The sequence below is a fragment of the Aphanomyces astaci genome (assembly GCF_000520075.1).
Source record: "Aphanomyces astaci strain APO3 unplaced genomic scaffold supercont1.7, whole genome shotgun sequence".
Taxonomy (NCBI): domain Eukaryota; phylum Oomycota; class Saprolegniomycetes; order Saprolegniales; family Verrucalvaceae; genus Aphanomyces; species Aphanomyces astaci.
The window spans coordinates 1,415,771-1,426,665 of NW_009798270.1; the positions used below are offsets into that span (position 1 = coordinate 1,415,771).

At 53.2% G+C, this 10,895-nt stretch overlaps 7 protein-coding genes across 9 annotated transcripts in view; 3 read left to right on the forward strand and 4 right to left on the reverse strand.

The window, feature by feature from the left end:
* Positions 1-739: 739 nt before the first annotated feature.
* H257_04388 (hypothetical protein) lies at positions 740-1,258 on the reverse strand. The gene has a single exon (XM_009828885.1). It carries the CDS (start codon positions 1,233-1,235, stop codon positions 783-785), a length of 453 nt encoding a protein of 150 aa, XP_009827187.1. The 5' UTR covers positions 1,236-1,258; the 3' UTR covers positions 740-782.
* A 372-nt stretch (positions 1,259-1,630) lies between these two features.
* On the forward strand, positions 1,631-2,946 carry H257_04389 (hypothetical protein; the record flags this gene model as incomplete). Its single annotated transcript, XM_009828886.1, has 1 exon — positions 1,631-2,946. The coding sequence occupies exon 1, from the start codon at positions 1,669-1,671 to the stop codon at positions 2,944-2,946; it is 1,278 nt and encodes a 425-aa protein (XP_009827188.1). The 5' UTR covers positions 1,631-1,668.
* H257_04390 (hypothetical protein) lies at positions 2,288-5,103 on the reverse strand. 3 transcript variants are annotated; one of them, XM_009828887.1, is made up of 4 exons: positions 3,966-5,103; positions 3,410-3,898; positions 3,250-3,359; positions 2,288-3,202 (listed from the first exon to the last, which is right to left on the reverse strand). In XM_009828887.1, the coding sequence occupies exons 1-4, from the start codon at positions 5,025-5,027 to the stop codon at positions 2,956-2,958; spliced, it is 1,908 nt and encodes a 635-aa protein (XP_009827189.1). In that variant the 5' UTR covers positions 5,028-5,103; the 3' UTR covers positions 2,288-2,955. The 3 variants fall into 3 exon arrangements, with proteins under 3 accessions (XP_009827189.1, XP_009827191.1, XP_009827190.1); XM_009828889.1 differs by having other exon boundaries at positions 2,288-3,359; XM_009828888.1 differs by having other exon boundaries at positions 3,250-3,898.
* A 329-nt stretch (positions 5,104-5,432) lies between these two features.
* Positions 5,433-6,888, reverse strand: H257_04391 (hypothetical protein). The gene has a single exon (XM_009828890.1). It carries the CDS (start codon positions 6,659-6,661, stop codon positions 6,245-6,247), a length of 417 nt encoding a protein of 138 aa, XP_009827192.1. The 5' UTR covers positions 6,662-6,888; the 3' UTR covers positions 5,433-6,244.
* On the reverse strand, positions 6,833-8,723 carry H257_04392 (hypothetical protein). The gene is made up of 7 exons (XM_009828891.1): positions 8,371-8,723; positions 8,234-8,309; positions 8,125-8,179; positions 7,883-8,077; positions 7,741-7,837; positions 7,622-7,689; positions 6,833-7,354 (listed from the first exon to the last, which is right to left on the reverse strand). The coding sequence occupies exons 1-7, from the start codon at positions 8,701-8,703 to the stop codon at positions 7,255-7,257; spliced, it is 924 nt and encodes a 307-aa protein (XP_009827193.1). The 5' UTR covers positions 8,704-8,723; the 3' UTR covers positions 6,833-7,254.
* Positions 8,724-8,775: 52 nt separating this feature from the next.
* H257_04393 (hypothetical protein) lies at positions 8,776-9,795 on the forward strand. Its single transcript, XM_009828892.1, has 4 exons — positions 8,776-8,931; positions 8,981-9,260; positions 9,302-9,420; positions 9,464-9,795. Exons 1-4 carry the CDS (start codon positions 8,807-8,809, stop codon positions 9,759-9,761), a joined length of 822 nt encoding a protein of 273 aa, XP_009827194.1. The 5' UTR covers positions 8,776-8,806; the 3' UTR covers positions 9,762-9,795.
* A 74-nt stretch (positions 9,796-9,869) lies between these two features.
* Positions 9,870-10,895, forward strand: part of H257_04394 (hypothetical protein) — a gene marked incomplete at both ends in the record, with an annotated part of 1,995 nt that continues 969 nt past the window's right edge. The window contains 2 exons of the mRNA XM_009828893.1: positions 9,870-10,095; positions 10,147-10,782. Of these exons, the coding sequence (XP_009827195.1) occupies positions 9,870-10,095; positions 10,147-10,782 (862 nt within the window). The remainder of the gene's footprint in view (positions 10,096-10,146; positions 10,783-10,895) is intronic.

A 10,895-nucleotide genomic window follows, 5' to 3' on the forward strand; every position in this document is an offset into this window, starting at 1 on the left:
GAATAAGCCGTCATTAACCTCATTCAATTCCTGCGATGGTCGAATTAAATTGGTGTAAAAAAACCTCTTGCTTGACTTCGACACGATCATCGACATCCATGAACAAACAGCGGTCTAGTGTACCACCAGCTCTGAACATATGCCTCTCCCGATCCAGGTCATATGCCACACTCCCTGAGATGTATCTTGATTTTTGTATGTGACTCTTATCCGTATATAGTATCCGGAGGCAGTTGGGACCTTTAACCTCCCACTTCAGTGATAAAACGCATGAAATCGATAATTAACGTATTTGGTTTTGGGTTTAACTACATTAATTGGTACGTTAAATAATAAAACCTCTACTCTTCGATTTGGCCAGTTGGAAGTTTTTAGATGACGTCCACCATACCAAAAGTAAAAAAAGAGAAAATCGATTTTGATTGGCCCATGCTATTTCTGAAAACTACTTGGAATTTCCCCTAATGGAGGAGATATTGCGATGGAACGAGTTCCATTCCGCATCCATAGCGGCGCCCCAACATATGGTGACAAAAGCAGAGTCTACCTCTCAGACATAGTTATGGAAACTGTCAAAAATAATGCTCAATCCCCATAATTGACCAATTGTATGGAATCAATTCCATTCTGTACATTTCCAAACGACTCGTGGTCCCAACTTCAACGCCGACCATGGCCACACCAGTGAAGCGACGCAACTATCTATAAATATCAATTATAAGTAATTAAAAATGATTTTGGCAACCCAATATATTACTACATCACGTTACTAGTATGTCGAATTACCTTTGAATATTTTTTGCTACAAGTCTCAAATTGAAGTAGAGTAGGTTTCCCCATATCTCATACAACAAGTTAATGGTGTGGAGGAAGACATCACAAATAGACGAGCGGGATCGTCCAAATGTTTTGGACATCCCGTGCAACCTTGTTGGAAATGCCATCCGACCGAGGACAATGCACATTGCTTCGTCGCGTAAAGCACGGCTCCAGTTTTCGGTTACCACCACCGCTGGTAGGCCGAGGTAGTAGCCGAGTTTGCGGATGCCCACGACGTCAAAGCGGTAGTCGAGCACTGCGTTAGCATCCGTCATGGCGTCCAGGTTGAAACGAACTTCGGGGATCAGTGGCCGTTCGACGTGTTGTGTAGCCAGCAGGGCAAGGACGAATTGGCGTTGACGCACGGTCTTAGCCATCGACAGAAGCATGACGCCGTCTGTCTGCGTGATTGGCATGAGTCGTCGTCCTTCGGTGGCGATGGTGAAATCACAGTGTATCCGGAATAACTTACCGGATGAATATATGGATGGTGACTGGAATTGTGCTAAATCAAATATTTTATATTCCAGACCGTATCCATAACGCGGTTGTTGTCAAAAATGTACGGAATGGATGCAGTCTGGACAAGTTGCTAAACCTCTCTATTGTCAAATCCGTTCCAATTTGGATTTGGACTTGCAAGCAGAAACCGGTTATATAGTAGTTACCAGTATTTTAGAATGTCATAGCCAATCAAAATGCACTAAGGCATAATTTCAACCAATCATCGATCGATCAGTATAGTTTGGTCATGTCAAAATGTTCTTCGTTTACTGCTAATTTGAGTACGACACATACATAGTTGTGCAACGTTCATATTAAACGTATCATACTCATCTCTGCAAGGAAATGCGCCATCGCTCGCATTCGGCAGCGGCGACAGAGGGCGGCAGCGTCAAGTTCCTTCTGCGTAAGAGCACCCTTCAAGCATTCTTGGCAGTATGCTTGGTAGGTGTCGTGCTCGTGTACTTCGAAATGTTCAAACTATCGTCCGTCATGTCCCAAGTGGGCAATGCCAACTTCTTGGACAACCTCCGCCGGCACGAACGTAATGAGACCCCAAAGCCCACCTTCGATGAATCTGCATCTCCATCGATCGCGGTTATGCTGACGCACTACCGCGACACGGACGAATGCGTATCGACGTTGCAATCCCTTTATTCCACTGCCCAATACCCGGCCTCGCTCCACATTTACATTTTCGAAGAAGTCGTGCTTGGCTCAGACACCGACTCGACATGCGTTCAACTGTTCTGCCAAACACATTCTTCTCTTTGCGATGCACATGGCGCAACTCGAATCCACCACAAGCGACGCCATGCCGCCGACTACAATGGTCCTGGTCCAGCACGTGCAGTGGTCGAGTCCATGGTTGTTCCTTCCCGCCACGTGTACTACCTGTCCATCACCACGCGCCTAGAGTTCACACCTCATTGGGACGTCGCTCTCCTTGCGCAATGGACTGCTATCGGCAACCCCAAGGCCATCCTCAGCTTTGCGCCGCCAGCCGTCCGCGCCAAGTCGTGGTCAGTGGACCCATCCCAACATGCGATCCTGTGCACCGGTCGCATCACGTCTGAGCGGTCGAACATCGCGGTGGTGGCGTTCAACCCCCCCGTGTTGATCCCCGAGCCCCGAGACCCCGACACCCCACGTTTGGTCGCGCAATATTCTGAGGATTTCCACTTTGGCTCGATAGCCGCCCTGACCGCCGCACCATCCGACGCCAACGTTGAGTTTGTCTGGGAAGGTCTTGCTTACTACCGCGCCGTGCGGTGGTGGACCCGCGGCTACGACTTCTACTCGCCCTCAACTGACGTGGTGTGGGAAAGCTACACGCGTCGCGTGCAGCACCCCCTGCATCCATCCTCGACCCATGCGACAAAGGATCCTGCTATGGCGAAGCTCCTAATTCGACAGAAGAACAGCTACTTTCGCATCCGACGTGTGCTTGGATTCAACATGGGCGAGCCCCCTAGCCCCGACGACGACAAGTACACTGTCGGCAGTGTCCGGACGATGGGCCAGTGGGTAACGTTTAGCGGTCTCGACCACACGGCCGAGAAGGACGACGCCACCGACAAGCAGTTTCAAAATTGCCACGCGTTAACGAGAGTGGTTCGCTGACTTGTTTGTTTAAGTTCGTGGGTGGTTTCGGTCGAGTTGTTTCTGCAGCATGCCGAGCTTGGCGTCGGACCAGGGCATGCCATCTTCGCTGGCAGGTTGCGGCAGTTTCGGGATGTCGAACGTCGTTCGTTTTGCCGAAGGGGGGGACTTTGCCCCGCCCCCCTGGTTAGCCGCCGGTGAGGTGGACGAGCTGTCTCGGTTGTTCGACGAGACTTTCGAGTCGGAGGCGGAGCCCCCCAAAGTGACCATTTTTTTCCTAACGTTAGCTCGTCACCTTGCATTGTAAAATGCTTTCAACAGTACAGAGGTTTGAGGACAGACGACGTGACTTGGTCCGTGGGCAGTTGGCCCGTGTCCATAGCTAGCTGCCACTTGCACCGCAGTGTGTTGAGCTCATGTTGAAGCCGTCTGGTCTACCTCGACAACATCTTTCAAACGACGAAACAAAGACGCCACGACGTACGTCTTTCTGAGACGTCGTGCGGGTCCAGTCCAATTTGTTGCGGAGTTCAATGTACTTTTCGTCCATCAGGCGGAGCTGGTCTTCGAGGATCTTGCTGCCTTGCTGCAGCTCCGAGATCACTCGATCCTTGGCGTTGGTCTTCTTGGTCAGCGTGGCCGACGCGTCGGCCAAGTCGCGGCGATCGGCTTCCACGGCCTTGAGCGCCTCCAGCGCTTTCGCTTTCGCCGCGGCCTCGTGCTTGAGATGCACCATAAGCTTTTCAATATGCTCCGACAGCGCGACAATCTTCTCGTTTGCTTCCACGAGCGCGGCGTCCGTCCGCGCGCGCAGCTCCTTCTCGGTGCGCTGGCGTCCGGCCAATTCCGCCGTCTTCTCCTTAAGCGCCTTCACGTCGTCCATCGCCGCCACCGCCGTCGACAACTCGCTCTCCAGATCCACGGTGCGGTCGCTCAAGCGTTTGTTTCGACTGCGCAACAGCCGCATTTCGCGCTACGATGTAGTAGCCACATGCCATAACAGTGTAAACGATATTTCAACCGAGTGAATATCATTGTACCTCCAATTTCCCCAGACTGCCCATGCCAAGCCCCAAGTCGGACTGAAGTTCTGCCTCCGAGCCACCGCCACTGCCGCCGCCGTTGCCGTCCAGCACCGCTTCCATGTCCACTTCGGCCTTGAGACGAAGTCGAACCAGCTCTTCCAGGCGCACGTGCTGATACAAGCTCACATCGACTTCCGGTCCGGAAATGCCCCGAAGGAGCAGCGCCCTTGCATCCCCGACGTCCTTCTTGGCTACTTGGAGCGCCCCCTTGACTTTGTTGTGTGTCTCCGTGAGGGTGAGCAGCGTCTCTCCTTGCGCCACCAGCGCCGTCGACGTCCTAAATACTTCCTCTTGCAGTTCTTTGATGGCGGCACTCGCAGCGTCGCGGTCGGTCGTGTGGTGCACGGCCCCCAACTCCTTCTCGAGGCTCCCCGCGTGGGCCTTCGAGGCTGCGAGCTCGCTCTGCACGCGGTCTAACGTTGCTTCTACCTCCAGGAGCTGCGACTGATGCTCCAACTTGTGCGCTTTCATGCGTTCGTCGCGGTCGGCCAATTCCGCGCGTAAATTCGCGGTCGAGTCGTCCACCGCCGATTGGTTCTGCGTCCACTGGACTTCGAGTTCGTTGGCGCGGGTGACGGCCGCGGTCAGCTCGGCTTGGTACGTGGTCTCGGCAATGGCCGCTCGGTCTACTTGGTCTTGCAGTTTCTGGATCATCGCGGCTTGGCTGTGGTTGTGCCCCTCGAGCTCCTGGTACATGGCGTACGTTTCCCGCAGTTGGACGTCCAGCGCGTTGTACGCGTCCAGCATTTGCTGCTCGTTGGCACGGGCCGCGGAGATGGCGATCTCGAGCTCGTCCTTGTCTTGCTGCAGCGTCGTGGTGACCTGAAGCAACTCGTCGGCTTTGGCTCGAGCTTCGCTGGCTTCCGTCATGTGTTGCGTACGCAGGCGTTTTTCCATTTCGATCGCCGTTTGCATCTGCGCCTTGTCGGCCGCATTCCGCTTCGTCAGCCCCTCCACTTGACCCCTGAGCTCATCGACCTGCGCTTCCAGCTCCTTCTGTCGACTCGGGGGTGCCATTAAGGTCACACTGGTGTGTCCGGCGCAAGAAAGTGTTGTGAAACAACCACCTGATAAATATAGATTAGTACTTGGACGTTTACGTTAACTAAGTACCCCCCTTCGAATCATTTTCCCACGGGCTTCATCAATCGACGGTGACACGCACATAAGTTGAGGGCGCGTTGCGGATATGGCTCAGCCCCGGAAGTAAAACCCTTGCCTTGTTGGTGGGATCGAACTCGGGACCAATAGTTAACGGACGACGCCTGCTTCAGCAATGGCAGGGGAGTACGTACTTGCTTTGTGTCCAAGAAGTTGACGACTACTAACGTTTCACTAAGCAATATCCACGAGTGTACAGTAAGCCACCCACATGCGATCGTCCCTTGCTTCTGGTTGCACATAGCGTCGTTGCTGTCATGTTGGTACTGTACACTGTACCGTACAGTGAGTACTGTACTCCTGATTCAAAATTGCGCGCACTTTTTGGAAACCTCGTATAATCCATGTATTCGTTGTCACGGGATTTGGCTCTTGCTGCCTGCCATGACGAGCAGAAGAGGCGGCGACGTTGGTCGTGCGAACAACCGGTCCGGTCCTTTGCGCCACCGGTTGACATCAGGCAGAACTGATGCACAGTTCGAACCTCATCGTCGTCTGCCGGATGAGAAGGTCAATGGGATGATGGATGGCAGGCGCAAGGCGGGAAAGGCAACGGCCTTGGGGTCAACAGGTCCATTCAGCGGCCATTCAGCGCACCCTCCACAGCCAGTCGACAGGAATCCCACCAAGAACTCTGTGGCTCTCACTTTCAACGGGGCGATCGAGCAGATGAAACCAGCTGTATCCACCTGTTTCGCAGAACCTGCTGCCAAGAAAACGGACACAAGTCGTCGCGGTCAAACTAGTCGGAACGAACGGTACGTGCACCAACCTGGTAGGAGCAACACACCCGTCGAAATGCCCATGGAGACACGGAAGACCACGACGTCATCTCGCACACGACGAGAGGCCCGAGACATGTCCAACTCACGACAGGACTCGACAGCGTCGCCGCGCATCGTTCAACATCGACCCCAACATCCGAATCCAACGAGCGCACAATCTGCACCTGGCGATACAGGCTTGTCCAGGGACAAACAGTCCAAGCCAGCCAACGCCGCCGCCGCGTCGACACGAAATTCCAACCGTCACACGATGTCCACCAGTGGAGCAGACGAAGGGGTTTCTACAGGTCATGCAGACCACCCGTCTATCACTGACGATGCCCCCCTCAAGCAAAAGAAGGCCAGCGTCGTGAAACCCAAAGACAGAGTGATGGCGTTGAGCGTGGCGCTAGCAGTCGCAAAGTCCATTCCGTCCGTTGGTCGTCCCAACGACATCCCCAAGAAGAAGCAACCGGTGGCTGATATCCAGACTGAACTGGACAAGAAGGTCGCGATCAACGTCGCACTGGTGTTTACCCAAACCCGCCCCGTGTCCAATGGCCACCAAGTCCACGGCGGTCCGTCTGTAGGCGATCCACCGTCCACCTCGCAAGAAGCAGTCACCTCCCCCCCTTCCCCCGTCGTCGCCGACCTTCCTGAGCTTGCAACCCCCCTCCAAGCGGACAAAGCTGCCGACGACGGGCCCTCCACTCGACGAAAAAGCATGGTCACTCGCAAGCGACCCAGGAACACAGTCGTCCAGACACCACAAGTAGCTGAACAAGACGCCCATGTCCCTCCTCAGAGTGCAGCCAAAGTGCCCAAGAAACGGCGACTGGCCACATACTCTCAAGTGACCAAACCCGCCAACACCCCGTTGAAGACGTCCAACAAGAAACTAGTGGTCGGCAAGCCCCGCAAACAGCACCGCGCCCCGTCGCCAGCCCCCCCACCCGTCGCCAGCCCCCCCGTGACCCCTTGGTCCTCTATCCGGTTCTTTCCCCCCACTGTCGCTGCGTCGACTGTGCGGCCATTGATGCACGCGTTGCCGACGTTTCCACTGCACATGCCGTCGGAAGCCGACCGCCAAGCGCTGCAGACACGCCACGTCGCCCTATTGGACCAGTCGGCAGCGCTGCTCCACAACGCCATCCAAGACTTTTCGACCTTGTCATGGGAAAACGAAGTCGAGGAGCGTACCACGACCGCCTTGTCAACGTTGTGATGTTTCTAGTGATAACGGAGATGGGCCCTGGATGGATAGATGGATATAGATAGTATCACTTTATGTTGTTCGCTTGGACTCTTTTCAAGCAATGCTAGCGCCTCATGGCGTCCGGTGTCTTGCGTGGTGGCTGCTTGACCCCTGTCAAGTTACTCAGTCGCCGTACGAACTGCAGCGTGAGCCATCTGGACGGCCTAGAGTATGACCAGACTTATTGCTGATATATTGTCGATTTGATACAAATTTGGGGAGGGGGTGCAATCCAATCGCGCCGACCAAACCGATCCACAATCGATCTGATTGGTTGTTGAATTTCATTGAGAAGGTTTTGATTGGCTAATAATTTTGAGCTCATCTGAAGTAGCCAATCAAATCGATTTAAATTCCAACGAGAAACCACAACACGAAATTTCACTCGAAAGCACAATATATGAAAATATGAAATAAATAAATATATTTACCCAAAGAGAGGCAACTTGGTGGTTTCACGCTCGGCCGAGGGCTCGCACACAGTGGCCAAGAGCAGAAACTGCCCCAAATGTGTTAGTACGTGGTGCTAGTATTACTAGAAAGCACGTACTACAGGGAAAAGCAGCGCGAAAATGCCCTTGCCGACGAAATTCGGTGTGAAATACGTGGCCAATGTAAACGGGCACCCAAACCCGATAAAATACGCCCTGTCACATATATGTGTGACCGATATACGAGGAATTCCATCATACCAGTGCTTTTCCATGAACGCCAGGCGCTTCTCAATACTCCAACCGTGCAAACTCCACTTGTACTCGAAGCAGTAGAGCGCGTACAGCCAGCTCATGTGCACGAAGCTGACGAATGGACCGACCACGGGCACGAGGTACGTGAGCATGGTCTGGAGAAGGAAGAAGAACACCAGGATCGCCCGATACACTTCGTCGCTACGATGTGTCGATAATGATATACGTAACCATGAAGGATATGGTACATGAGCATGTCCTTGACTGGCGCCGGTCGAGCGGTCCCATGGGTTTGAAGGTAGGCTACAAATACACCACCACATGACCAAGTTGACTACTTGATGTGGGACACAATACCTTCTTCGGCCAGTTCTTGATACCAGATCGTGTTCAAGATGAAGCTCACGCAGTAGATGGGGTACATCCAAAGGCCCTAGAAGGACAACCCATGAGAATATGCGATGACGTAGCATGCAACTGATGGATCTGCGTACTTGGTAGACGAGAAAGATAATGGTGTCGATCGTGTCATGGAAGCTACTGCTGTCCTTCGTCCCTCCTGTTGCTTGTTCATGCTTCTTGAGCGCAAGCCCCAGCAAGTGGATGATAGGGATCACGACATAGTCAAAGAAAAAGATGCTGCCGAGGAAAATGATGCCGTTGACCATCACACATTTCACGGTTCGATTGCGCACGATGTGCGACTGGATGTACAGCAAGAGGATGCGATGGAGCGAGATGGAGTCCTGGATGCCCTGGCAGAACGTCACGTATCCTGCCTGCAGTGCCTCGCCCCAGCTGCTCGTGCCTCCGTCGTCGGCGTCCATGATCTGATAGTTGCGGTGGATACGTAAAAAAATCCGGATAAATGTGTCCGCATAATATTTCCAGACAGGCGCATTTTGTGCCTGTTCACGAAACGTTGGCGGCATGAGCGGGCCGTTTGGAGAAGCGTACACGGTGTCAAGGATGCTGGACAGCATCAACGAGACCATGGGCGATGGCGCCAAGGTGGAATTGAAGCGGAATGTTGGCAACGGGGTCGCTCTAGATACGTCCGTACACCTTCTTACGAGCATGAGGTGAACCGATGGACACGTGTAGGTCTGCAAAGGAAATCGCGTGTCTCGACACCCAAGCGAAGATCAAGACCTCTGTAGAACGAGTGGCCAATATGGATTCGCTGGAGAAGCAAGCGTGGATAGCGCATCAACGGAGCAAGGGAAACGATCTGTTCAAAGCACAAAAGTTCAAAGAAGCTAGCGACGCATACCTTGAAGCGTTGACAGGCCTCGACCTCGGGGGTCCTGGCCATATCGACGTCCAACGAAACGTCCAGCATCCCATCACATGCAACATCGTCGCATGCATGCTGAAATTGGAGGTACGATGTAAGTACGGACATCGGTAACACGTGCATCGTAGCAATGGGACAAGGCCGTGAAGATGGCATCCATTGTCTTGACGGCAGAGCCCACGAACGTCAAGTCTCTTGTTCAGCGAGCGAGGGCATATATGCATTTGGAAGATTTCGACAAGGCCCGGTACTGTCGTTTAGCAAGGATATATTAACAAGGTCTTATGTAGGAAGGACGCCATTGCTGCACAAGACCTGGCGCACGATGTGTCCAAGTTACTGGAGACCATACGTCGCACACAATTGCATGCAAGGCGACAGCAACAAGTGAAAACCTCGTTCGAAAAGAACATGATGAAACACATCGGGTCGATTTACCACGACAAGAAGCCACCTCCCAATCCTTCCAACATGACGCTGTCCAAGCCATCCCCGACGTTGCGTCTGTGGCGCCAAGTTGTCCAAAATGTGTTCAAGTGCCTCGCATGGGCATTGAACCTTTGCTTTGGCAAGCGTAAACTTGCTTAAGTTCATCCAGTTAATATATGTCGTTTAGAATAGACGAAACCGCCAGCCGTTACGTAACGATAGGCAACAGTGGTTGTTGCCTCTTGGTTACCTGTCAGGTACATTGGGATGGCGGCACCTCCCGTCGTTCAGTACACGCATGCGTCCATCGCCGAGCGCCGTATCATGCGGAAGAACGCCATCCCAGAACATGCCTACACTGGGTACGTTGGTTGTATTCATCCTGATAACGACTTTGCCTTTTTTAGGTACGTGCCAAAGGACACACGCGAACAGCCCGACGACCCCAAGCCGGTGGTTGGAAAGATCAAGCATGCCATTGTGGGCTACCGAGGTAGGTCCCTGATAGCTAGCTACGAACGGAATACAGATGTCCTGTTGGTAGGTCATCGTCACAACAAGGAAGCCATGATCGGCACCACCTTCACCCGTGGGTTAGAAATTGTACCACAACCCGTTCGCCTTCGAAAACCCTACGCCATGCCACAGGCAAACAAACAGTTGCCCATATCGGCGTCAGGGTACGGAGGGTTCGACAAGCTGTCTGGATATGGCCAGTTCCTTTCGAGGAGCCAAGCAGGCAGACAAGTGGCTGACGCATCAGGTTATGGGGAAATGGACAACGAGACCCAGTACGGGCAGTTTGCAGCGCCCCCAAGGCCACACGATGACGTGCGGTCAACCTATGGGGAATTTGCACAAGCCAGCAAGTACGGACAGTTTGCTCCACCTCCATCTGCGTCAGGATACGGCAAATTTGAGAAAATGAGTGGCTACGGGCAGTTTGCTCCACCTGCAGCAGAGTCAGGATACGGCAAATTTGAGAAAATGAGTGGCTACGGGCAGTTTGCCCCACCTCCAGCTGCGTCTGAGTACGGCAAATTCGAGAAAATGAGTGGCTATGGACAGTTTGCTCCACCTCCATCTGCGTCTGAGTACGGCAAATTTGAGAAAATGAGTGGCTACGGGCAGTTTGCCCCACCTCCAGCTGCGTCTGAGTACGGCAAATTCGAGAAAATGAGTGGCTATGGACAGTTTGCTCCACCTCCATCTGCGTCTGAGTACGGCAAATTTGAGAAAATGAGTGGCCACGGGCAGTTTGCCCCACCTCCAGCTGCGTCTGAGTACGGCAAA

Excerpts from the sequence above, each read along its gene's own strand:
- H257_04388 (XM_009828885.1), bottom strand. The coding sequence starts at position 1,235 with ATGCCAATCACGCAGACAGACGGCGTCATGCTTCTGTCGATGGCTAAG.
- H257_04390 (XM_009828887.1), bottom strand. The coding sequence starts at position 5,027 with ATGGCACCCCCGAGTCGACAGAAGGAGCTGGAAGCGCAGGTCGATGAG. Across the intron at positions 3,360-3,409 it reads GCACGACGTCTCAGAAAGAC|ACCAGACGGCTTCAACATGA; the intron begins GTACGTCGTGGC and ends TTGTCGAGGTAG. Across the intron at positions 3,203-3,249 it reads TCGTCTGTCCTCAAACCTCT|GAAAAAAATGGTCACTTTGG; the intron begins GTACTGTTGAAA and ends AGCTAACGTTAG.
- H257_04391 (XM_009828890.1), bottom strand. The coding sequence starts at position 6,661 with ATGCTTTTTCGTCGAGTGGAGGGCCCGTCGTCGGCAGCTTTGTCCGCT.
- H257_04392 (XM_009828891.1), bottom strand. The coding sequence starts at position 8,703 with ATGGACGCCGACGACGGAGGCACGAGCAGCTGGGGCGAGGCACTGCAG. Across the intron at positions 8,180-8,233 it reads TCAAGAACTGGCCGAAGAAG|CCTACCTTCAAACCCATGGG; the intron begins GTATTGTGTCCC and ends GTGTATTTGTAG. Across the intron at positions 7,838-7,882 it reads GCGTTCATGGAAAAGCACTG|GGCGTATTTTATCGGGTTTG; the intron begins GTATGATGGAAT and ends TATATGTGACAG.
- H257_04393 (XM_009828892.1), top strand. The coding sequence starts at position 8,807 with ATGAGCGGGCCGTTTGGAGAAGCGTACACGGTGTCAAGGATGCTGGAC. Across the intron at positions 9,261-9,301 it reads CATGCATGCTGAAATTGGAG|CAATGGGACAAGGCCGTGAA; the intron begins GTACGATGTAAG and ends CGTGCATCGTAG. Across the intron at positions 9,421-9,463 it reads GAAGATTTCGACAAGGCCCG|GAAGGACGCCATTGCTGCAC; the intron begins GTACTGTCGTTT and ends GGTCTTATGTAG.